This window comes from Penicillium canariense (genome assembly GCF_028826845.1).
Source record: "Penicillium canariense strain IBT 26290 chromosome Unknown utg000004l_segment0_segment0, whole genome shotgun sequence".
Classification (NCBI taxonomy): domain Eukaryota; kingdom Fungi; phylum Ascomycota; class Eurotiomycetes; order Eurotiales; family Aspergillaceae; genus Penicillium; species Penicillium canariense.
The window spans coordinates 1,748,337-1,773,049 of record NW_026622731.1 but is presented as its reverse complement, the minus strand read 5'-3'; the positions used below and the strand labels follow the sequence as shown (position 1 = coordinate 1,773,049).

Below are 24,713 nucleotides of genomic sequence, written 5' to 3'. Positions count from 1 at the left end.
ATGCGCAAGGCGAGTGCAAGAAGAAGACAAAAAGAAAACACCAGATAAAGAGCATTGATACCAGGCATTTCCAGTCAGAGCCGAGCACCACGTATGCAAGACTCCGGGGGTATTAGTGTCGCGCAGTGACTAGGTTCTTGAGTAGGGCTTATTGAGAAGCGCGATCTCGCGCGAGACGGTTGCCCATTCTAACTCGCGCGGTATGGAGGCGTTCCGTTTGTGCTTTTGGAACCCTTCCCACTGCAGAAGTTCATAGCTTCGGGATAAGGTCAGCGAGAGTTCGGACGATCGGGGTATAGGGGAGGGGCCTTACACAAAGCGCAGATGAGGTTGGATGATCACATTCAAGCGTCTAGCTCGGACAAAGCAACTGTGTGGAATCCAGGTTAGGCGAAACTCGATATGAAAGAGAGTCGGAGGGGTCCACCGGAACGTACTAAGCGCGAGGAAAAGACAAGCCCTGTGAGGACATCACCTCGGCGATACAGACACTGGCGGATCTGGAAACGCCCACACGACAGTGTACTAAGGTCGCAGTTCCATCGCTCTTTCCTTTTCCTGCAGCAGAGTCAATAAACAACACCAACCAAAACCCGGATCAGGTTCACCGCGTTTCCAACTTACCGATGAACTCCAAACACCGATCAATCTCCTGCGACAACGGGTCGATGCCGTTATCTTGCACATTGTCGATAAACACCAAATTCTCATGGCCCCACTTCGAGCGCTCCTCTTCAGTCCAGTGGACAGGCTCGCCAATGCTCAAAACACGCCGGATCCCGACCTCCCACAGCAGCTCCGGGTTGTTCGCGTGGTTGAGGTTCCCCAAATACAGATACGGCAAAATGCGGCTGGGTAGGGACCCGTCCATCTTCAAGAACCAGTCAGGATCCCAATTGCAGGATGTGTGGGCGGATCGCCTCGCAGGACTTTCTTGCAACAGACGCGGTTGGATGTGACTCAGGAAGGCGACGTCCGTGGGGTAAGTAAAGAAGTTGCGCTTCTTGTTACAGTGCAGCTGGAGCCAGGCTTCCGGCGCAGGGACACCCTCGGCAAACATGTAATACGCAACAGCCAGCAGCGAGCTCTCGGTGTACCCATCTGCACAGTGGATAAAAACTCGACGCGGCTTCTTTCTGGCATGGGTCATGGCGACATCGCCTTCATGATCGGCCCCCTCGGCTGGCTGGTCTGGGTTCGCCAGATAATAGATCCAACGGATCGTGTTGACGATATCTTCCACCTCGCGGGTATTGCCCGAGGGGAGAACAATGGAGCCGGATGAGGGGAACTCCATGCGCTGAGTGCCATCTTCAAGCTGCTTGTCAATCATACCCAAGAAACGGGGTCCAGGGATGCTGGCCAGATCGCTAGCTTCGATCAAAAGATCATAGACCTCTTGTTTTGGGAGCTGACATGCGTCTGGTCTCAGGATATAGTCTGGGGTGGGCCCGAGGAAGACATTGGCCGAAATTTCCGATGCCCGGGACATGCTGCACATTTCTACCCGTTCCCATAGGACTGGCACAGGGTCAGCGCGGTCCGCACAATTGATCCTTTGAGAAGGGATATTTACCAAAGTCCATCACTTGTCCTGTGACTTGGCCCTTGGAATCGATGGCCACTATGTTGGGGCATTTCTTCTCCAATTCGGCAAAGCTAGCTATCGAGATATCAGCCGAACGATTCTTGCCTGCTCCGGAGACTCCGGAGGAAGCGGAGGTAGCCAACTAACTGGTGAGAACAAAGGTGTTGTATGCGGGTCGCTCCTGGGTGGGGTCATTCTTCAGTCGCCAGGCCTGCTGGGCGGTTGCAAAGTCCTCTGCCAGAGCAAGCATTTGGGATCGACTGGCACCATCTTCGGCGTAGACAATAATATCCGACAGGGCCGCCAATTTGGCGGTCTGGATCTGGAAGTTCCGGACCGAGAAGCCCTCCGGCGGGTCGGAAATCAAGAAGCGCGCCGACGGAGTTATCACCTCATGGGCGCACACGGCCCCCTTCACGCGTGCCCTGGTAAGATCGCCGCCGAGCTTGACGACCGTGATGCCGCGCCAGCATTTAGGGGGGCGACGCAGCGACCGCTTCCGACTGGAGAAGAAGCCCAGCTGTAAGTGGTTGTCCGGGTGCAGCCCATGCAGCCATGGGAACATCTGCGATGGGTCTGGCATGGGCTGAGCGGCCTGGTGGTTCAGTGCGGCGGCCAATGTCTCGGCATCCAGTGCATATACCGTTGGCGACGGCGGGCCCGAGAGGCGCACCAAGCCATCTGGTGGGTACAGGAGCGAGGAAGTCTGATCGTTGGCCGTTCGAACCCCTAGCGAATCGTGGGAGGCGGGTTCCGATGGCGACGGCCCCGGTGGGCAGATGGGCAGGTGTTTGTTCGGGATTGGGCTGCCTCGGCGGTTGACCAAGCGCGCCGGCGGGATGGGCGAGGGCGGCGGGGTCGAGTGCTGCAGCGCATGTTGCTGCTGGACGACGACAGTCGCCATGGTGGGAATCGGCTGACCGGTGCAGTTTGGACGATCGCCAAGTGGGGAGGGTCTTGGGTCTGGGTCTTGGTCTTGGTGTATTATCGGCAGCCGACGATCGGGAGGATCACATCCTTTGGGGCGGGTGTAGTGAGGGGATGATCGGACGATCGCTAAGAGGGGGTTGCTCTGCGGGATTGGTAAGGAAGGTATTGGGGAGAGTGCACTGGGATGGTTGGGTTCGTACTCAGGAGAGGTATGTGGAAAAGAAAGTCGAGAGGGGGGCGGGGGAAGCGACAGTGAAGAGGGGGGGGGAGGTAGTTACAATGTCATACGACGCTAGAGATAGGGACCGGCCAGCAGCAAGGGGGGCAGGAATGGGCCAGCAGGGTAGATAGCAGATAATGGAGCAGAGAAGATGACGGCGGGTTGGGCGAGGAGATAGATAGCGGAGATGTTGGCCAAGGATTGCAGATGGCGGATTATGGATTGTGTACTCCGTCTGTCTGGGAGGCCAGTACAAAGACAGAACCGTATCGCTCCAGCGTGCGCCCTGCTCCTCCATCTCCCACCATCCTAGAGCCTATCACCTACCACTGAGTAGCACACGATTCCCCCAACGGGACGTCCTCTCTCATCATCATCACTGGTCCCCGTCGTCATCGTTTTTCCCCGGCCCCGCCCATGGCTCCATTCCTCCAGTCCCCACTCCTCTCCACCGCGGGAGATTCGGAGAACTCGATCACTGGATCGCTCGATAACTACCTCCTACTACTTGCGCCTCCAGACAATGGCGCAGTCCAGGTAGGATCTCGGGGGACTGGAGCGTCAATATACCGTCCATGCCTTTCCCGCCTCTGTCGTCCTATCTTCCCCTCCCATCCATGGACGACCCGCGGCTCATCCAATCAACCCAATCAGCCCTCCCGCATCCGTTTCCGATGACGCAGAGATTTCGTGCCGCCCTCTACCCTGTCCGATCAAGTCCCTATCTCCTCCCCCTCGGCCCAGATTCCTGACCATCGGCCCCAGTCTGTGCGTCTGGGGGATCCAGAACGCCTCCCCACTCGCCCCCCTCCTCTTCCCCCCCAGTTGGGCCGTTCCGGGTCGACTCGTGGCGCGATGCAACACAGGAAAATGGCCCCGCACACGACTAGCTCTGCACTAGCCCTGCAACGGCTGTCACTAGCACCGCATCCCCGGACCACTTTTCACGCATCGCGGACAGGACGGCTCTCTCGAAGGCCGGATCAAGTTCCCCCCCCCCCCCCCCCCCCCCCCGGACCAGTGGATGGACGGCGAAACTTTAGGTTTGCTCTGCTTTTCTGCTTCACCGGATACGGCGGGGGATGGTCTGGGTCCCTATCAGATTATCTCCCGAATCCAATCCTCCTGCGTCACACTTTACAAACCGACTAGGTAACGAACTGGGAGCTTTACAGCATTCGTTGTGGGCACGGCTGGGGCTGACCCCGGATCGTCGCTGCGATCCACAGTGGCCAAGTGGGGAGTGATAGGCGCGCTGGGAGGCAACTTCAACGTCCGAGTCGCCCGATTTAGTGTCAAGGATGAGGACCGTGTAGAATGTCAGGGCGGCGCTTTATGCTGGGGGAATTCGCTGCAGGGGGCCAGATGCCCAAGTCTAGCCCAAGTCACCACTCGACGTTAAGGCATCTCCGTCCAGTGCCCAAAGCACGCCCAAGGCAGTCAAGTCAGTCAAGTCAGTCAGTCCCAGGTGGCACCGCAGGAGGGGCTTGTCAGCCCACCTTGTCATTAGAATCCACCATCGCGAATACTACTACGGATCCACCTACAAACGATGAGTGGCAAGGGTGTCCGGATGTACATCCTCTCGCACGTACTTTCGTTCGCTCTCCCCCCTCGCGTCGCGCTTGCCATCCCAACCCCACCCCAGGCGATCCCAGACCAGCCAAGACCACCGTGGATATCTTCCCCCCCCCCCCCCCTTTTCCCCCTCCCCCTCCTCATCCGGCCCCTCCAACCAACCATGTTACGAAGTACCACGAACTCAAACTCATTGGCCATGTATTTCGTGTCTCGCCGGTGCCACGCAAATAAAAGCGGGCCGTGTCAGGCGGCCCTCAAACAACCCACACGCCGATCCTGCTTCGATTCCTAGCCGATCGTGTTTCGATGCCTAGCAGACATGCTGATTCTGGGAGAACATCACACCCACGCCGATTGTGCGACTTGTCGAGCACGCTGCGGGCTGGCCCTCGGGCTGGATGTACAGCATCTCGCTCGGATGGGATGGGTTGAGTAGGAGCTGCCCCTCGGGCGGGTACAGGAGGAGCCGCCGGTCTCCGAGGACTTGGCGAGGATGTTGCCGGCACCTAGGGACGGACCAGCTCGGTCTCAGTCTGCAATGGCATCCTGGCTCTCTCTCTTTCTCCCTCTTTTGGGGAAGGAGCGGGACGACGTACCGGATACGTACAGACAAAGTAGCCATATGGTAGCCGGTCTCGAGATCCGCAGCGGCGACGTTTGTGCATTCCCCGTCACCAGGACCATGCACTTGGAAATCAAACGCGTATCCACCAGTGAACCGAAATCAGTCTATGAACTAGCGACCGCCTACATGAACCTCGAGGAAGGCCTCAATCCGTCAGTCGCGCAGACAAAGTTGCTGGATTGCAAGTCCATATGCTCTGAAGGGGCGTGGATGAACAATTTGGTACATCGGTGAGCTCTTTCAGCCAATGGATTCACGCACGGCATGTCTTGCCCTCGCCGTGTGATGCGGGTAGCTGCCGTATCGTAGGGTACTCGCCGAGATAGTTCGTCGCCCAGTGGGTGGTGCAGGGCCCGCGCTGGGCTACAATATTCATGCTCCGTTGATGCAGAAGAGGCCAGAGGGAAACCACAGTGCACCTCTAGCAGGAACGCCTGATCGACGTCGACCGTGCAGGAGATGTGGCCGGTGAAAACCTTGCCAAGTCCGATGGTAGCGATAAGAATTGGGCGGCATGGCCTCGTCATATTTGTAAATCTCAATAGTTCTTTCGTGTCCAACAGCCGGGTTTCTTTTGTCTCCTCGAACTACTTGGCGAGGAACTATACGTCCTCAGCAACGAAGCCCCAGGATGTTAGGTTCACTGTGGCCCTGGACCTGGTCAAGTATTTGAAAGTTCGCAACGAGGCCCCTCGCACCCATCCCGTCAGATCAGTCTGTTCCACCTGCAGAGAGCCGTCGTCTCGGTGCGAGATAGTCTGAGATTAGAAATGTTCAAAATTGCTTCCATCGCGTCCAACAGCACTGGACAAAATCCCGGAAACCACCGCTAGTCCTTGTAAAGCACGCGCCAACCCGAGCTTGAATCGGCATAAGATCCTGGTCAGACCCGACTTATACTTCCTCGGGCACGCTGGGTGATCCCTTCCGCGTTGCGGGCCGCATTCTGCTTGATGTAGACGAGTCCACTATGCCTACTGGGCTGGAATTCTTCTCGCCACCAACAGAATGAATGGCAACGCATCCCTAGGGTACGGCGACAGCTCAGTAACATCCAAAGCACAATGTGTCCACTCACAAACTCACTATCCATAGCTAAGATTCAGGACATATTATATACCTGCTAGCGTGCACGCGCAGCTAGAATTCACATTTGTGCTAGGCAAGCGCCACTGGGGCCTCTGAACGAAATACCGGAGAGATATGGGACCTGGAATAGCAGATTATCCCGGCGCTTCGTCTGCATGGGATACTGTTGTTGTTTGTTTGCAAGCTTTCCATGTCAGATAGCCCAATGCCAAGCTGACAATACATGCTGCACATAGGTTCCCCTGGCCACATCTCCATCTTTGAAGGCTTTGGATGGAGCCGCCATGGGCGGTCGTGAGGCCGCGGGCATAGTGCTGGGTAGTGTTGGCGCATTGCAGCGAAGCAAGCGACTAATCGATAAGAGAGAGTTGTAGGCGGTGGAGAATCAAGGTGTGGCCCAAGCGCCTCGGCGAACTCGCTTGTGACGACGAAGGCTCCTCCTCCAAGGATCTCTGATTGTCCTATCCTCTCCCGCGTCCTCGCTGCCGCCAGACTTGGAATTTGTGGGCGATGATAGGGGCTTATCGGTGACGGGTGACCGACTCCTAGCTGGCTCAGCCCCCATCTCCGTCGTTTTTTCTTCCAAGCGGGGTCCGGTACACCCTCGGCGGCTTCTGTATCCACCTCGCGACACTACGTAACGCCTACCAGCCAAGATGGCGATGAATTTTGTGACCTTCAACCAGGACTACAGCTACCTGGCTGTTGGTGAGCTCCCTACCCTACCCCTGACAGCGAGCGGAATGCGCGCGCGTTCACGGCTTTACTGACGTCAGCCAGCCACCTCCAAGGGATTCCGCATATTCACGACCGACCCTTTCGCTAAAAGCTATGAGACAAAAGAAGGAAACATCGCTGTCATTGAGATGCTCTTCTCGACTTCCTTAGTGGCACTCATCCTCTCCCCGCGACGATTACAAATTACGAACACCAAGGTTCGTCCGGCGCCTGCGTCCGCAAGGCACCCACCATAAGTACTATGTGCAAGCAGGTCTAGGATCCGCCGGTCTGATGAACTTTTTCTTTAAATAGCGCCAAAGCACAATATGTGAATTAACATTCCCGACCACGGTTCTGTCCGTGAAGTTGAACCGAAAACGACTTGTCATCGTGCTGGAGGATCAGATCTACCTTTACGACATTCAGACCATGGGGCTATTGTCTACAATTGATACCTCACCGAACCCGCATGGTATGTGATCCCCCCATTTGGTGTTGTTGAGTACTTGTTCATTATGCCCGCCAGCTATATGTGCACTCGCACCTTCCTCGGATAACTGCTACATGGCCTATCCCCTGCCTCAAAAGGCCCCTGCGACAGTCAAACCACCGGCGCATGCTCCGCCAGGCACGACACATGTCTCGTCCACAAGCGGCGATGTTCTTATCTTCGACGCCGTGAAACTCGAAGCGATCAACGTTATCGAGGCTCATCGTTCTCCGTTGGCCTGTATCACCCTCAATAGTGACGGCACGCTGCTTGCGACCGCTTCGGACAAGGGCACTATTATTCGTGTTTTCTCTGTCCCCGATGGCCACAAGCTATACCAGTTTCGACGTGGATCGATGCCTTCTCGAATCTATAGCATGTCCTTCAACACCACATCCACCCTTCTCTGTGTCTCCTCGTCTACCGAGACCATCCATCTATTCAAGTTGACCCGGCAAGGGCCTTCCTCAGACGCTTCTTCCGCTCACTCTCCGGTCGGTCGGGACTCTCACCTCGGTCCCAGTCTATTTGGAAAGGATGAGAATGAGCTTGGCGAGAGCAGCTCAGAATTAGCAGCTAGAAAGCATAATGGTACATTGATTGGTATGCTCCGTCGAACATCTCAAAATGTCGGTGGCGCAGTTGCCGCAAGGGTGGGCGGATATCTTCCTAAAGGAGTCAGTGAGATGTGGGAACCCGCACGAGACTTCGCGTGGATTAAGCTGCCCCGGTCCAATCAGGGTGCAGGTGGAAACGGTCACACCGGGCCGCTTCGGAGTGTTGTTGCTATGAGCAGCAATACGCCTCAGGTGATGGTTGTCACCAGTGACGGAAACTTTTACGTTTTCAATATCGACTTGTCTAAAGGTGGGGAGGGGACCCTCACAAAGCAATACTCGTAAGTCTGGAGAGTCTCTGCTTTAGTCCAGTTGTACTAAATTTGCATGCAGGGTTGTCGACTCGAATGATAGATTGGGGCACCCCGCGGTTTCCGCGTGGTCTGAATAGGGCTCGGCTGCTCCGTCTCGCCGATGCTCCTGAAGGACAACGCATTAACCTGCGGACTATCGGCCATTGGTTCCATGTGGGGTGATGCTTTCGTTTCAAATCATAGGTGGAAACACCCTGCTCTCACGAAGGCGTTGTTTTCCGGATGGGCGTTCATGTTACATCTCCATTCTTCGTGGATCATTGTCAATTTATGGATAGCTCTTACTCTTGTGTCACTCTTGTTTTCGGCCGCTATTCCCCTCGTCTCAAACCTTCGTGTGCTCCATCCTCTGGTTCGCCATCAGAAATCATGCTTCGTATCTCTTTTTACTTCGTTGTGGTGGGGTTGCGTTTCTATGTTCTTTTTTCTTTTTTCTGCTGGTTGCCTCCTGTTCCTGATATCCATTGCCTTGAAATGAAATAAGACCTTTAATTACACCCTCTTTCCACAGGCGTTAGCAATGCGCGTATGTATAGTGGCCGTATTCCAGAGTCAGGACTGACACGCCTCAGTTTCGCATATGGAACTTTTACTTCATGCAGTACCAATAGGATAATGGGGTTAAGGAATATTCTTGCTCAGACTCAATTGCCTCACGGATGACCTTACACGCAGTCATCAGCTGTTCCTCAAGTATGATGAGCGGCGGTGCAAGCAACACATTGTGGTCCATTTTGCCATCCACTGTCCTCCTCCCAGGATACTCCGCAACCCCTTTATCAAATGAAGCTTGCTGAACACGTACGTCAAAATGGATACTTGGGTCGAAATCGTCTTTTGTCTTCTCGTCCTTGAAGTTCGACGGCCCAAAATAGCCCCCATCCCTGAATATCACCAACAGACTAACAGTTTTGCAGATCAGTACGAAGCATCGATTCCAAGACCTCCCCCATAGCTGCACATCTAGCAATCAATCCATCTCTCTGAACAATCTTCTGAACAGCCAATGCAGCTGCACACGAGGTAGGATGGGCTTGATAGGTGTGCCCATGATTGAAAGCATTGATAACTCGCCTATGGATAAGAACCCCAGAGATCGGGACATATTCTCCCTCGAGCCCATTCGCAATAGTCATAATATCAGCTGCCACATCGTCTTGTTCAAAGGCAAAGAAGGTTCCGGTGCGAATGACGCCACACGTCATTCGTCCATAATGAGCAAAATGTCATTTTTATTGCAGAGGTCGCAGACGCCAACATGATAGCCAGGCGGCGCAGTGGCGCATCTTGCAACAGCCCCAGCCACAGGCTCTACACTGAAAGCCATGACTCTGTGAGAAACTGGACTTCCTTGAAGATTGAGACTTGCCAGGTCCTCCGCGGACTTGGTAGTGTATGACTGGGTATGCACGTAGCAGACTTTTTGTAACTGGTTTATGATGGCTTGATGGACCTCCTTGTTTCCATGTTCGTTCAATTAGAGCAACCTCGCGCCTCCACGGGCATCGATGATTTCTCTCCCATCGGAGAGAAAGAAGTCCACACTCTCGGCTCTATCAACCATAGCCGGTGGAGTAGGTGGTTGTCATCCCGGATATGAAGAGCTGTTTTAATTCCCCGATATTTCGTTGACTAAATGGGTTGTGATCAACTTTACCTAGAGGATGCCTTTCAGATCTGCGAGTAATATGACTAAAGTACGAGTCTTGAAATATGTACTAAACGGAGGTCTCTCTCATGCTAATTTTTATCTGTAGCTTGCATTGCCAGTGGGTGCAAGACACGGCTTTTTCTTCCCTTCAGAGCATTGAAATCGGGTTTGAAAATGCGGTGGCTCAGAGCCGAAACCCGAGGCGATCTAATCAATGGACCCACTGGTCGCAAGAAACAGTTGCGGTAGTAAGTTGGAGCCCTCAAACCATGAACTATTGGGTCCTCATTGATATACCGAGTAAAATATCATTCCGCGTTGTGTCACGGCCACCGTTACCCACGAGTACCTACTTGTCTATGCCCCGTAGTATAGTTTGAAGTACACCCTACCTAAAGTAGCCTGTGCCCTGGTGCTGTCCTCTGATGACTCAGCAACGCACCGGGCCCGTCTCGATCGCTCGGAAAGCCCATTCCCGATGATTTCCGCGCCTTGTTCTGTATTCAGTGATTGCATGACAGAAGCGCTCAGACCAGGGTCAAGACCGCCCTGAAGAGATTACAGTTATGCGCTCGAGTCTGTCATGTGCATTCTGCCGGTGAGATATACCCCTTTCTTATTCGCGAAATCCGCTCATCAGATCTTGTTCACAGGCGATCCAAAATCAAATGTGTTCACACGGGGCAGTCGCCTTGTCGAAAATGCCAAATTTCCGGTATTCCAGAATGTACTCTGAGCAGACCTCCAAGCAGGATCCTAAAACGGTCCAGTCGTCGAGCCCAGAGGGTAGAGCCTCCAGCATCTAACCCTCAGCCGATTAATGAACATGAACCTGTGGGATCGGCCCACGCAGAACAATACTCCGGGGTGCCCGATCCTTCTCCACGCCATGATCTCATGTATAACGACAGCAAATTCCAAGTTGACAGCCATCTTGCAAGCCTCCCACCACGTATTGTTCTGAAATCACTGAACACTTTTACGAACAAATTTCCCGAACTTGGGATCCTCCATGTCCCTGGTTTTATGGAAGAATTTCAAAGTTCGTGTCCTAGTGAAAGCAAAACTCTTCTTGCCGCCATTTTATCGGTGACTCAATGTCATCTCTCCCAAGCTAGCCTGCCTGACCTGGATTCTTTGTTGCCAAGAGAGCAATATGCATCTTACGCCCGTGAGATGTTATCAGAGAGCTCATTTCAAGCTCCGAAACTTCAAGTTGCCCAAGCTCTCCTTGTCATGGGGCTCTTTGAATGGGGCTCTCGGGAGTTTCATCGGGCATGGATCTACTGTGGTAATTTTCTTCCCTGGTTAATTGGCATAATTATTAGTCTGACCATCTACAGGAATTGCAATTCGGATCATGCAAGCAATAAATAGCCTTCAAATCGCCCCCTATTCGGCTGATCCTCATTACTCTGGAGACCAGGACACCATTTCCACTGTGGTTCAAAATCGGACGTTATGGGCATGCTTTATCATGGATAGAATGATCAGCTCTGGAACTTACAATCCTCCAATGCTTCCCTTGGCTGAGATGGAGAACCTCAAAGTGCTTCGTCCATTTTCCGCTGTTGAATTTGCTTTCGGCCCAGATCCAGCCTCGCAGAGAAGCACCATGGAGCAAAATCTGGAAACTTCTCCAAACAGGCACTCTACTCTTCTAGATACTACGCAAGCATTTGAGGTCCTGGTGGCAGGGTTCGACATTTGGACACACGTGATGACGTTTGTTCTCAATGATGGAAGACGAGCGCCAGGTATGTGTGAGCCTAATAATTGCCCTTGGGTACCTGGATCACCCTGGTCAAATACCAGGAGCCGCCTGGAGGCATGGCGCGCAAATCAACATCACAGGCTTCACTACCCGGAAAATTCTGTCATGGCACATACGACCCTTGGGTTTGGAGAATCCTTCACTTACATTAACCTGATATATTATCTCTGGTATGGTCATGCCTGTGAATTTGCTATCCCTATGGTGTACTGATCATGTATCGTGCAGTACCCTCATGCTTCATCGAGAATATTTCCCCTTTTTGCCCACGGCAGAGACCATCCCTAGGGGCCCAGTCGAGCATCCTAAGCTCCAGGCAGAGGCGCCTCCTGGCTGGTGGGATGAAAGTGCACTTGAGATGTTCAGCGCAACTGAACATGTAGCTAAAATCCTACATGCAGCGTCCGAGTGTGGCTCAGAAATGCTGACGCCGTTTGTTGGGTTTTGTGCTTTTTCCGCTGCATATATGAACCTTTATGTCTTCCATTTCCCTCAAATGAATTTGGGTCGCAGTGTTCATGCAGAAACAAATTTGAACTATTGCCTTGCATACCTTGAAGAGTTCCGGCGCGAGTGGAAGCTCGGTGAAAGCTGGGTAAGCTATGCCTTCTACTGAAACTCCATCTTTTGAATATATAGCTAACCTGTTCTGGCTAAGATGACCACCATAAAGCACGCGTCTCTCTTATACCAACGAGCAAGCTCCGACAGAGCCAGGTATCAAGGAAAGTCCAGAAAGGACTTCGATATTTTGCATCAGTCCATCCATGAATTCCGTGTAGTTGATAGGTCGCAGCAGCACATTCAAGAAATTGAAGGGGCGGCAAGTGGGACAGGTCCATCGACTTGTGACGCTACACCGGCAACAAACGCTGCTTCAGATTCCCTAGATCTCGATGCTCCTTTGAACGATTTACTGAATGAAGTCAGCACGTACGCCCATGAGCAAGGCCTGTGGTCCCACTGGTGGCCTTCGTTGGAGGAGATGAATCTTACACTATTTTCGGATAATGTATCATGATCAGACTATGTTATCTACAACAAAATAGAAATTCACTCTATGTACAGTACTATCAAATAAGCCTTTTTTTCTTTCCGACGAATCCCATCCTTGTTCTAGGTTCCTGGGATTTTTAGACACCGCGCTTTCATTGCCAACCCCGCCTTTTATGGGGCCCAGACCCCGGATTATCAAGACTTCCTGTCAGCAAATACCACTCGCACGGGAACTCGAAAGTCCATGGACGAATTGCAGATTGCGCCTGGCACATGGTATAAAAGAGTGAGGTCAATCGTGTAGGTACGAGAAATGAGGCAAGAATGGAAGGTTGGCACGAGGCTTCGCCAATCTGGTAAACTGACTGGGGTTGTGACAGAAGCAGTATAAGCACGCTGCCGAGAAGACTCTGATAGACTGACAGACGATTCTGAAGCAGAGTCCATCAATTCTTCAATAGCAGACTCCCCCGGTTTTTCAATCGATGGATCAAAGGGAGGTAGCGTTGCCCATTTGGTACATTCAAGATTCGTCGATGAAAGTGAAATTGTTGTAACGTATGCCTCACGGTCGGTCTCTGAGCATTCTAGATCTTTTGCTGTCGGATAGTTTTCCCAAGGAATCGTGCCATAATATGTCGCCACTTCGAGTTTGGATCGCAGACTGCATAGCCGTGGTGGCGGCGTGTTCGTAGTGGGATCGAAAGTAATACAAAGTTGGACCGCAGATGTTGAAGAGTAGTACACGCCAGTATCCGTGGATGAAATCTGGATCGGCACTGGCTGCTCTGCTACCACCTGCAGGTTTCCCTGGCTTCTTCCTCGCGACCGACATTCGGCATCTCGGATCAAATAGTGAACCGGGGAGTCAAGGAACTTCGTCATTTTTGTGGCTGGTATGACTCGTAGATATCGGGAAACATCACACAGCTTGTTTGCAGGCATATTAGGAGCTTGGTGCTTTTCTGAGATCACAACTCGGACTCTGTAGGAAATTCTGCAAGGTTTCGGTGCCAGATTTCCTGGTTTGGACTGCCAGAACCTACAGACACGACCTCCAAAAGTGGGTGGGAGTTGAATATGCGATTGTTTGACTTCAGTGTTCTTGGTTGTATGGTCGCATTGCTGCGGATGGAGGCTCTCGGGGATCACAAAAGTGAAGGGGACCTTGTAAAGTTGCCCAGGTACCAGACGTTTCTCATGGTGGTTAGTCGGTTGTTGCAGGCAAAGGAACGTGTGAGAAGCTTTTCTTCGTCCTGGAACAAATGAAACCGCTCGACTGGTAGATGTTGAAGAAGTACCTGGAAGAGTTAGCGTATGTTTCAAAAACCGAATTTGCTCGGTCGGTCTATGGAATAAGGGCAGCAATTTACCTTCAAACGTGATATCAATATCACCCATGTTAGTCTCGCGAGTCACACTTATAACTGCATGGCCTTCTATGAGATCTAGGGTCGAGAATGTTCTTCTTTCCCCATCCTTTGCTCCGTCAATCTCAATTGCGACTTGAGATGCGGGGAGTTTGGCTGGTATTTGACAGGCAGGGACGTTGCGAATCGCCCATGGCATTGGCAAATTCGATGACATCGTTCAAGGTTTGAAATACACCCTGGAAACGTCAGCGTGGTCAAACTCAATTTGATCTAAATATGGCGTCGTCTCACCAAACCACAGCAAACCTAGCCCTGCCCAACTATAAGCCTTTGTGGTGATACCACTTTATCAGCAGCGACACGTTCAGGTAGTCTTTAAGAGATTGAAGACAAATGTGGGGAGAGAAAGTGGCTTCTTTAAAAAAAGTGATAATTGGTCTATTTCACGCCCTAAATAATTTTACAAGCCAAACACGCCAGTGATCCCGATACTACTCAGACGTGATTCCCGACTCTTGCATAACCCGAGACCCGAGAGTGGGGCCACTTTCCCTTCGGTTGTTTCTAACTCGGGTTTCGTAGTGAGACGCGAAAGCCGATCCTCATCAGAGAGGCAAATGATGGATAGAATAAATCTAACCTGGGGGTTAATGAATCGAGATAGCAGTCACTGCTCTATGAGGTTGAAGAGAGAATAATACATATCAGTATGATCTCTAGAAAGATCTAGGTTTTCTGAGAGGACTTCGCTGCTTTTTCCAAGTTATTGACAACAAGCCCAAGTCCATCTTTCCATTAAAAGAAACGCCTGATACTGTTGAGCACCATATTAACGCAACAGGGTAAGGTTTCTGAAGGTGTCATGTTTGAAAGACGATAATTGATAATCACACTGAGAGTTAACGACGGAATTTTCTGTCAGAGGTTGATGGAATGACTCTATCCCTATGCTCCAGTCTCTCCATGCTGTTCTCTTTCCCTTCTCTTCCCTTCTCTCCTCTTCTTTAGAGATTCTCGATTAGCTCAATCCAACATAGCTCTCTCACTTGCTTTTCTGGTCTGCTTCCTCTGCGGCAGCGGCGAGTGGGGTGCTGTCAAGAATAGGCCGATCGGCCAATTTCGCTCCAAAGCTTTCCTCGATTGCTACCATAGTCGTCAATGTGCCCTCCCCTACTTATTTTCCGGGATCTTCTGCGGCCTTTTGAGAAGTCTATCAGCGCTATTTCTCTCGGATGTGTTTTCAACTTGTGGATCGCGACAAGATCGACCCAATCCTGGTCAGATATCTTCACTCCGTTGAATGTGTTTATACGGTCTAGTATAGATACTTGGGATTGCACACAGATTTTGTGTTGCTTTCGTGCGGAGTCTGATGTCTAATCGAGCCCCACCAACTCGAGAGATGCCTGGGTCAGCCAAGGTCAGTTATCTGTCACAGAGGAAAGCTTCCATGATCTGGCCTATGGCGTTCTTAAGATTTTGCGGTTCTCCCTTATGACCAGGATATCCCATCATTCATTGTAAGGTTTGAACTAGCAGAATCAACAGGAAGGCGGTCGCTTACTTTGATTATTTCTAACCCTCCAATAAGGACAATTGTCTACACTTGCTTTTGACGTCTACAAATGATGTTTTATCAGCTCCATATTGGTGCATGCTGATCTCTATTGGTGGCGTCCCCTAATGATAATCTCGTAATAAGCCCAACATTGACGTTGGGCTAGGCAATTACTTTGTAGCGGGACGTCTTTGGACTGCTTACATGAGGCGGGTTTTCCCGCATGGTGTATGTGCTGGTTTTCTCTATGCACAGATCTATATGAAAGTCAAAGTCTATCGCTATCTCTACGGGGGGTTTTCTGCGCTCTTGATGATTCATGTACAGTGAGGGACTGGTTTTCCCGGTCTCAGGGGCCGCCGCACTCACGGCGAACTCCGCGTCAGGGTCTAAAGTGGATCAACAAAGTGATACAAACTAATTCAAGTTTGAAAAGTTCCCGATAAGAGCTTATACATAATAACATGCACTAAATCACCTAGCGGATCTAATGATAAGTGGTAAATGAGGACGCCACATAGATTTCGAAGCACGTGCGGGATTTAGGCCTGCACGAGGGATTGGCAGTTTGTTTGAACGCCCTGGATTCCCACGCAATATACGACTTTCGTTCTTTGGATGATTCTACCTACTGGTTCCGATATAGCCCTCCCGAGTAAAAGCGGCTCCCCAGCTGACCCCCGGAGAACGATTCCCACGAACCAGGGAGATGTGGCGTGATTAAAGACCTTGGCCTGCCGAAGATCCAAAGCCACACCTAATGCCAAGAAAATGAGGATCAGGCATGCCACAAATTCGATGACCAGGCCGTCCCTGGCAGACACCATACGGAATAGTAGAATCAAAGTTGCATCCTCCTACAGGTAAACTCCTGGTTACCGTAAGCACTGTTCAAGGCAAAGCCAGCTAACGCACCATCCAGGGTTTGCTCGCCAAGGTATAGAATCATGTGCGGGAAGGAGATAATCCGGGCAAAGAAGGTGGCTAGGGAAATGATCGGGCTAATATAGCCTCCATTTGGGGGCGAGAAAGTGAAGAGCGACAGTGGAGTCAAAATGAGATTGCTGATGCCGTCGGACGGTGGGCAGAAGAAGGTGACAGTGGAATATCGTCTTCGTAAGAGGGTGTGTCGTTACCTAGCATGAGATAAAAACATTCATCAAACTGGCTGTACGTCGACTCAAGATAGAACGCGTTAAAAGCCGATATCACACTCAACCGATTGTAGTGGATTGAATTAGACCAATGGCTTACCAACACATTCGAGCATCGCAACCTTCCATAAATTTGGACTCCAGAAGCCCGGGAGATCGAAATCTCGGTCAATGCCATGTATGGAGCCGCATCGGGCACCTTTTCCAGCCCCCCCACATTCTTCGGGTCATTCCGATCAACGATGATCCTGATTCTAGGTAGGGATGATCTTCCTTGGCGTCAAGCCCATGCTGCGGTAGATAAGCTTTGACCACATCAGGCAATGGTGAGACTATCTAGGCTGTCTGCAAGGTCGGAACGTAACAGTATGGGCGGCGATTGGTCAATAAGGCAGGCGTAGCTGCACAAGAATTCCCTCTCGGCCAAAGTGTCGCTGGCCATAGTTGACCGAGCGGCCGGACATATCGAAGGCTGTTATTATTACGATGTATATATGACGTACATGCCATCATCATTTCATTTCCATCATTCCACTATCCGGAGTTTATGACAAAGTAAGTCAACTAATCGGCCAAAGAATTTCGCTTTGTGGTTGCTATTATCAATTATCAATCGGGGACTATGTGCCATGGGCCGAGATAGAGTGTGCCTGATTGCGATAACGCGGATAAGCAGATTCGACATCACCAATTTGCTCATACCCGATGATAAGTCATTCGCTGCCCATGTCCGGCATACCGCACAGTGTTAGTCCATTTCTATGATACATATCAATCACGGCTGGTTCCATTCACTCAGTTGCTCCCTACACGCGGTGCGGTTGATGTTATCCGCTACCCCAGCGAACTATTAGTCAAGGAAACAGCCTGGACTATCTCCAAGATCTAGGACGGTCCGGGCCGACTACCTACTGATATACCAAGACTGAGATGTAGTCGTAGATGTCTGTTATTACAAAATACTTTCAATAATAGTTTGAAGCCTTTTAATGTTCTGTTTGTTCGAGTATCTTGGTCCCGTTCCTGGCATATATATTTTGACTGACATCAAATCCGAATACGATTTTCGTTATTGCTTCTCCCAACCTACGGAAAATCAAAAAACAATATAATCACCGGTGAAGAATATATGGATTAATAACCAAACTTGACAAACAGTGCGCCTAGGACGAGCTATCGGCTAATCCAGTTTGGAAGCCCGCCCCATAAGGTTGTTAAGTCATACGCACCTGGCGTCATCCGTTGCTCTTCGGTTTCCAGTTGTCCGCTTTTAAAGATACCAGCGACTGAGGGCCCATCTGATTGTGATTGAAATTGGGGCTGAATTAGATCGTGACATCAATGACCAGGGCTTCTCCATAGAGGGCGAGCTGGTTACATATTATTAGAGAAGGCAGCGTGCATAAAATTTACCCTGCCTTGATAGCATCAGCTGGGGACATCACCAGCAGCTATTAAAACATAACACTTCACTAACACCAATAACGTCAGTGCTTATATACATGATCAAGAAAGAAACCCCATTAAGAATCTGAAATTCTAAAGGGCACGGCGGAACTTGGAGGGGATGTTGGCTTCGACAACCTGCATCCGCTCCAGCTTCTCAAGTCGCATTTGAGCAGCCTCCATTTCGTCGTGCTGTCGGAAATGCTCAATGTCCTCGGGGTGGGTCAATTCCTCCTCCGTGGCATCGTCTCCGTGGTATTTTTCAAAGTGGTGAATCTCATATTCATACTCAATGTCGCCATGGTGGCCGGGCCCGAAGCCGAGATCGGGCAACCGTGTCCCAGCTGAAACGGCCTTCAACCAGTCATCTCGGCTGATGGAGCCCCTGTTTGTCGGATCGAAGAGATCGAATACGGAGCGGATGGCTGACTCCTTGCGAGACTTGCTCACACCGCTATTGGATTCGTCATCGAGACCGTATGTCTTGCGTACTTCGTCGGGAGTCCATGCCCCGGAGGCATCGTAGTCGTGCAGGGTGAAGAACGAGGGCGCATCGAATCCTTCGATGTGATGCTCCTCTATATCATGCGTTAGCAGTTGCTCCTAGAACAGCCGGTAAGTACTGTAGATTATCCTTACCCATCATGTGTCTCGTCGCCCAGTCCTCGGAGGGGGTTGCCCGTCATTTGAATGGGAGCCATGGGCGCTGGCAAGGCCGCTGCTCAAAGCGAGCACACCAGCGACAACAAATAATAAACGGGATACCATTGCAAAATAGAAAGCGAAGAGAAAAGAAGACTGCCGGCGCACCTCCAATCCTCGATGGGTAACAATAGGAGACGCAACCGGGGTCCTTAGCTTGTTTGCATCGTTTGCACCATAAGATTTGGGCCGCGCCGGAATTTCACGATGGCATCTCGCATCGTCGGATTTCAACCAGTTCCTCACAGCTTTCCCTTATCGGACTCCGTGGGGGGTCCAATTGATCTTCCAAATACCCGACTCCCTTTCAACCTATCGATAGCGATGGTTCGATAATGCAGAGTATGTGGTCCCGTACCGCTCCGTCGCAGTCAACCTGCCGCTGCGTCTCGTGTTTGAGTACGGTCGCCAATGGCGTCACTTCACGATCAGCCACGGCTGCCAGCAAAAAGAAATTGCGGATAGGGAACTCTGTTACTGCACTGTATACAAGTATCTTCGCGGCTGCCGCCCTCGCTGACGCGAAGGCCAAGACTAAGCGCCGACATGACTTGGAAGAGAAGATTGCGGCTGTCAAGGCTGAGGTCAACGAGCTAGTGGATGAAGAACAACGGATCCTCGAGTCTCTACAGTCACGGAGGAAACACCGAGGGATTAACCGATTGCTACAAGAGCGAGCATTCGGCACCGTTACGAACCCCTCCCGAATCCGCCAACGAAGCACACTAAGCCAGCCAACAAGGTCCTTTCATACTCAGCGCAGGCTTTTCAATTCCCAACATGCGCAAATGAGCGAGACTTTGCCGATAGAGGAGGATTCCACGCATCTTGACCTCCAGGAAGCGGAAGCTAGCGAACTGCGTGCGGCTATGAACGAAGCACTACCAGACTGGGTCGTTGGAGATACTGCTCGTATCAAAGCTATTCAGAAGCTCGCATTGAAAAAATTCGCCATCCGGATTCTCCTACGACCGGCAATTGCACACAACTATTCCGGCGTTCCGATGAACTACGGTGCGGATTTCGACGTTCCTCAGATCGACGTCAAGAATTTGCTGCAAGAATTGAACACCGTCCGGCGCCAGATGAACACACTCTTGCATAAGCAAAATGTGAATCTCCGTGATGTTATCGATGATTTCGATGTGATGCGCTCTGAAGAGGCGCGGGAAGAAGACCGAAGACTTGATGACGAACTCCGCGAAAACATTCAGTCATTCATGAGCCAGCAGATGTCTCTACAAGAACTCCTTTTGCGAATCTCCAGCAATTTAATCAAGTCAGCGGACCCGGACCGCACTACGGCATTCAGGGAAATGCTTATGGCTTTCACCCAAACGCGTCAAAACGACTTGAACGACCTGCTTCTGCAGTCATTATTGCCGAATCGATTTTACTTGAGCACTTCCCTCATCGTCACAATTGTTTCATTCTTCCGCAAGTCCAAAAATCTCAAGGACTTTGATCTGTTCCTTCAGATGCTGAGTGGTGAAGGCTATACAGTAAACCTTGGAGCCATTGGCCTTTTCCGGCGCCGAAAAATTAATGGGTTGAACATGGTCATTCCGCCTCTGTATGGCAGTAGCACTGTCATATATACCGAGCTTATTTCAGCTGCCTTGCGGTTCAATCAGCCGGACCGAGCCGATGCTTGGCTCCAGGCAGCACGGAAAAGTGGGTTTTTCGACAATTTTAACACCCTTTTCACCTACCTTCGGTTTTACAGCATTCGCCAGGACTGGGAGAAGGGAATGAATGCGTTGAAGAGAGCCGTGACGTATCTCGTGTCGTCCACAGATCTTCCACCAAAACTTGTCGAGCGTTTAATTCTATACATGGTTCATCTTTGTGACTCATGTTGCCAGAAAGAGGTTTCAGAAAGTTTGATCTCAGCTGCTGTGCATAGTGGTTTCAGTCCGGACATCCCATCCCAACAGAATGACATTGCACCCATCGTGGACCCAGAGGGTAAGCGATGGAAAAGGGCCGCCGAAACAACACCAACGGGGAACTTGTCTCGTCCTCTGTGGCAGAAATGCTATGACTTTGCCAATGTGTTTGGCCAGCACTTAAGCAGTCTGGAGGTGCCTGAAGATCAATCAATTTCGCAGCGGTTTACTCGCCTCGCTGCTCTTCATGCGAACGATGCTATGTCTACAACACTGCCACATAATCGTGAACGCACAAATTTCTCAAAAGCAGTCTCAGAACCTGCAGGTGCCACCTCCAGCACTGCGCCGACCCAGAACACTCAAAGCGAAGATATTGCGGCCTTGAAGGACGAAGTCTCACAACTTCGCCAGCTTGTCTTTGAACTTCGCAAGCATCACATTGAGGCCTCGTTCAAGGAGGACATCCATCACGACCTCGAGTATGAAGATGCCCTGTCACAACCATCCGAACCCACACCACCTTCCTACAACTCCGCCTCTCAACCTCAAGATTCTCCCATGAGTGTCGAATTCGAACGGATACCCAGCCCGATCAGCTGCGATGCGTCCGACAACTCACCTTCCAATTTTGCTTTCCGCCCTGCACAAGCCATGATGGCTCCTGTACAAGTTCAGGACCATTCGGCTGGCGCGTCCGAAAACCAAGTCCAACAAGCCCCTGGAGGTCAGACGAAGAAATCGAATCGGCCTCGAAGAAAGGTGAAGAAAGATGGCCCCATGCCTTCTCAGTGCGCTGCCGGCCATGCATGAGACCATGTTCGTTCTCCTTTGTGACAACGTAACCCCACTTGTACATTATGATATAGTCGCCCTCTCCTGAGGAGAGGAAAGGAATGTCAATCAACGGAATGTCAATTACCGGAATGTATCATTTCAGCACCAGTGTTTGCGATGCGTAAAACACTAGACAACCCAGGGGCATTTGAATAAAAAGTTCAGGTCCTTGGATTTCAGTCTATAGCAGCATTCCGCTTTACCCTGTCCGTAGGTATGTACATCTAAAAAGCACCCACTTGAGGCGTAGATTTAAGAAATGGCGTCTTGAATGTTGAAGAATAGCCGAGGTGAAGAAGGAAATGGATATCAGATGGAACCACGAATATGTACTATAAAATATGCGACTGGGCTTCTATTTTGAAAAAAAATTTGAGCACGATCATGAGACCAGCAAGAAAGGAGTCTAAAACCAAGACATTGCTCCATTAAAGTTCTGACGTGAGAAGACCATCTAACGGCGCTTATCAGCGCGCATCTTCTCCTTGCGAGAGAGTCTATCCGCAGCACGAACAAGAGCAGAGCGCATGTCGCCCTTGGGGAAGGAATCGATGTCGAAGTACGTAGGCGCGATGTCCTGGTTTGCATTAGTGACTGCATTCATGTGAAAATCTTGACAATAAGAACGTACCAAAAGCCATTCGGGCTTAACCGCAGTCACTGTGCGGATATAGTTCTTAGTCGTAAGGACGAACTCGTTGTACAAGACCCACTCCGCATCGTGGGCTAGTACAGTGGAAGGATGCAGCAGAACGTTCTGGTTATCTTTGACGGTCAAGTAGACACTCTTGCCCTGGGCATCCTTCTTGGCAACCTGCATGAAGAATCCAGCGCAAAGGGCACGTCGGATGTTCTCATAGTACTTCTTGTCCTCGAAAGGAGTCGAGATCATCTCGAGTTCAGAGCGCTCCATGATGCGCAGAAGTTGCATACGAACGTTGTCAGCGGACTGAAGAGATCGCAGCGAGAGGAAGTGGTCGTGGCACCACTGCTTAGGGTTTGCTTGGGCGTCGGCGCTCTTAAAAGCGTGGTAAACGTTCAGCATGGTGAGATGGTCGCCGTCTTGGTGAGCGAACAGGTTCTTCATTTCGTCCGCACGCTTGCGCTGAGAGTTGGGGCGAACGAACACCTGGGGAACGGAGAGAAGGGCTGTGATGGACAGAATTTCGTTGGAACAGTAAAATTCTGGAGAGCTGATCAACATGACAGCAAGTGCCGGGTCGAGAGGAAAGTCGGAAGCGAGACGACCAAGTTGAGTAAGGTTGCCATCATCATCCAAACAGGCCAAGTAGTTGAGCTCCTCCAGAGCTCGCATCAGGGTCTCAGGTGCGGGTGGGTCCATAAGGTCGAAATGAACAAGATCGTCAATTCCAAGCTTCTTCAACTCGAGCACCGTAGACGACAGATTTGACCGGAGAATCTCGGGATATGTCTGCTCAATCAACTCTTTCTTGAAAGCTTCCTCCGTGTACAGACGGAAGCATTTTCCAGGGCGTGTACGACCAGCACGACCAGCTCGCTGCTGGGCAGATGCCTTGGAAATCGGCGAGACCAGAAGAGACTCCACGCGAATACGAGGGTTGTAGATCTTCTGCTTGGAGAATCCGGGATCAACCACGTACACAATACCATCAATGGTCAAAGAAGTTTCAGCAATGTTGGTGGACACGATGACCTTCCGACCAGGTCGGCCACCCTTGCGAATGGGTGGTGGTGCAGGGTCAAAGATGCGTTGTTGCATGTGCGGTGGCAGACTGCCGTATAGCGGGTAAACCTTGATAGGGCCAGCATCGGCCTCCCGAACCATCTCATCTCCCTCCATTGAGATTTTGCGTGCAGCGTCTTCAATTTCCTCCTCACCAGTCAAGAACACAAGAATATCTCCTTCGTCTTCAGTCGCATGAATCTGCAGAACAGTTCGAATGGCAGCCTCGACGTAGTCTTGTTCCGGCTCGGGGGTATAGAATACTTCGACAGGGTGGGTACGCCCAGGAACAGCGAGAAGAGGCGCATCCATGAAGTACCGCTGGAACTTTTGCGCATCCAGAGTGGCAGACATGATAATAATCTTCAGGTCCGGCCGGCGCAACACCACTTCCTTCAGCAGACCCATCAGAACATCGGTAGCCATGGTTCTTTCGTGAGCCTCGTCCAGGATGATTGTGCTGTACCGGGTGAGGTTGTGGTCGTGCATGGCCTCTCGCAAGAGCATACCGTCGGTCATGTACTTTAAGATAGTCCTCTGGCTTGTTTTGTCCTCGAAACGAATGCTGTAACCGACTTCTTCCCCGAGCTTGACATCCATTTCCTCCGCGACACGTTGGGCGACGGACATGGCAGCCACACGACGGGGCTGTGTACAAGCGACCATCTTGCGTTGAGTTTGAGGGAGGTCATCGAAGAGGACATATTGTGGAATTTGGGTGGTCTTTCCGGAACCGGTCTCACCAACGAAGACCAGGATTTGAGATTGCTGATAGAGCTGCAAGAACTCATCACTGAAGGAGACATGAGAATTTTGTCTCGGGGGGCGCAAGGGATTGATCAAACTTACCGCTGCACATGCACAGGTAAATCCCGACGAGTCTTCAGAATGGAGAAGTATTTGCTGGAAAAGGGCTGGCCATTGAAGGGATTGACATCGCCATCCTCGGCCTTCTTCGCCAGCGCCGCTGTTGTCTGATGGCGTTTAAACTTGGCCAGGGCCGAGTTCTTGTCTGCGCCGTTGGTATTCTCGTACATGTGGGCCAGGTACGGGTTATCCTTCGGGTCGCCGGCGTCCATCTTCTGGCGCTTGGCTCGCACACCGTCCTCCGGGTCTGAGCGGCGGTCAACCATGCTGAATCAGGTGGTTGAGAGAGTTGGAGAGTGCAAAACTCGGAGGCCGATAAAAAACTCGGATAGGAAAGTCGGGCGGCGATCCGCCCCAGCTGCCTATCTGGTTCACCGCCCTTTTTATTCTGCCGCACCCCCACAAAGGGATCGAGGGGACGCGCTCGACCACGCAGGGGTTTCTGGGCGCGTCCATCCTGGCTTTGAGTGTGGGCAGACATCCGTGGTCACTTTGCTGCCTTGCAGTGCGCTGTTGTACGGAGATTTAAGTGCACTTTGATCTGGCCACTGCCCTCGACTTCGCCTTGACTCCCACCGCCGAAAAGT

General features: G+C 51.4%; 6 protein-coding genes across 6 annotated transcripts; 2 read left to right on the top strand and 4 right to left on the bottom strand.

The window, feature by feature from the left end:
• Positions 1-129: 129 nt before the first annotated feature.
• On the bottom strand, positions 130-2,492 carry pps1 (tyrosine/serine/threonine protein phosphatase PPS1; the record flags this gene model as incomplete). Its single annotated transcript, XM_056689097.1, has 6 exons — positions 130-256; positions 314-370; positions 438-558; positions 625-1,521; positions 1,577-1,663; positions 1,736-2,492. The coding sequence occupies 6 exons, from the start codon at positions 2,490-2,492 to the stop codon at positions 130-132; spliced, it is 2,046 nt and encodes a 681-aa protein (XP_056541526.1).
• Positions 2,493-4,629: 2,137 nt separating this feature from the next.
• Positions 4,630-5,320, bottom strand: N7482_006971 (uncharacterized protein; the record flags this gene model as incomplete). Its single annotated transcript, XM_056689096.1, has 3 exons — positions 4,630-4,825; positions 4,916-5,006; positions 5,206-5,320. 3 exons carry the CDS (start codon positions 5,318-5,320, stop codon positions 4,630-4,632), a joined length of 402 nt encoding a protein of 133 aa, XP_056541525.1.
• Positions 5,321-6,147: 827 nt separating this feature from the next.
• On the top strand, positions 6,148-8,251 carry N7482_006970 (phosphoinositide binding protein ATG18; the record flags this gene model as incomplete). Its single annotated transcript, XM_056689095.1, has 8 exons — positions 6,148-6,204; positions 6,270-6,403; positions 6,467-6,624; positions 6,685-6,741; positions 6,814-6,968; positions 7,066-7,225; positions 7,280-8,141; positions 8,194-8,251. The coding sequence occupies 8 exons, from the start codon at positions 6,148-6,150 to the stop codon at positions 8,249-8,251; spliced, it is 1,641 nt and encodes a 546-aa protein (XP_056541524.1).
• Positions 8,252-18,219: 9,968 nt separating this feature from the next.
• N7482_006969 (nucleobindin SSP120) lies at positions 18,220-18,772 on the bottom strand (the record flags this gene model as incomplete). The annotated part of the gene is made up of 2 exons (XM_056689094.1): positions 18,220-18,704; positions 18,766-18,772. 2 exons carry the CDS (start codon positions 18,770-18,772, stop codon positions 18,220-18,222), a joined length of 492 nt encoding a protein of 163 aa, XP_056541523.1.
• Positions 18,773-19,163: 391 nt separating this feature from the next.
• Positions 19,164-21,530, top strand: N7482_006968 (uncharacterized protein; the record flags this gene model as incomplete). The annotated part of the gene is made up of 1 exon (XM_056689093.1): positions 19,164-21,530. One exon carries the CDS (start codon positions 19,164-19,166, stop codon positions 21,528-21,530), a length of 2,367 nt encoding a protein of 788 aa, XP_056541522.1.
• Positions 21,531-22,008: 478 nt separating this feature from the next.
• On the bottom strand, positions 22,009-24,392 carry N7482_006967 (DEAH-box ATP-dependent RNA helicase PRP43; the record flags this gene model as incomplete). The annotated part of the gene is made up of 3 exons (XM_056689092.1): positions 22,009-22,131; positions 22,186-24,052; positions 24,109-24,392. The coding sequence occupies 3 exons, from the start codon at positions 24,390-24,392 to the stop codon at positions 22,009-22,011; spliced, it is 2,274 nt and encodes a 757-aa protein (XP_056541521.1).
• Between the last annotated feature and the right edge of the window lie 321 nt (positions 24,393-24,713).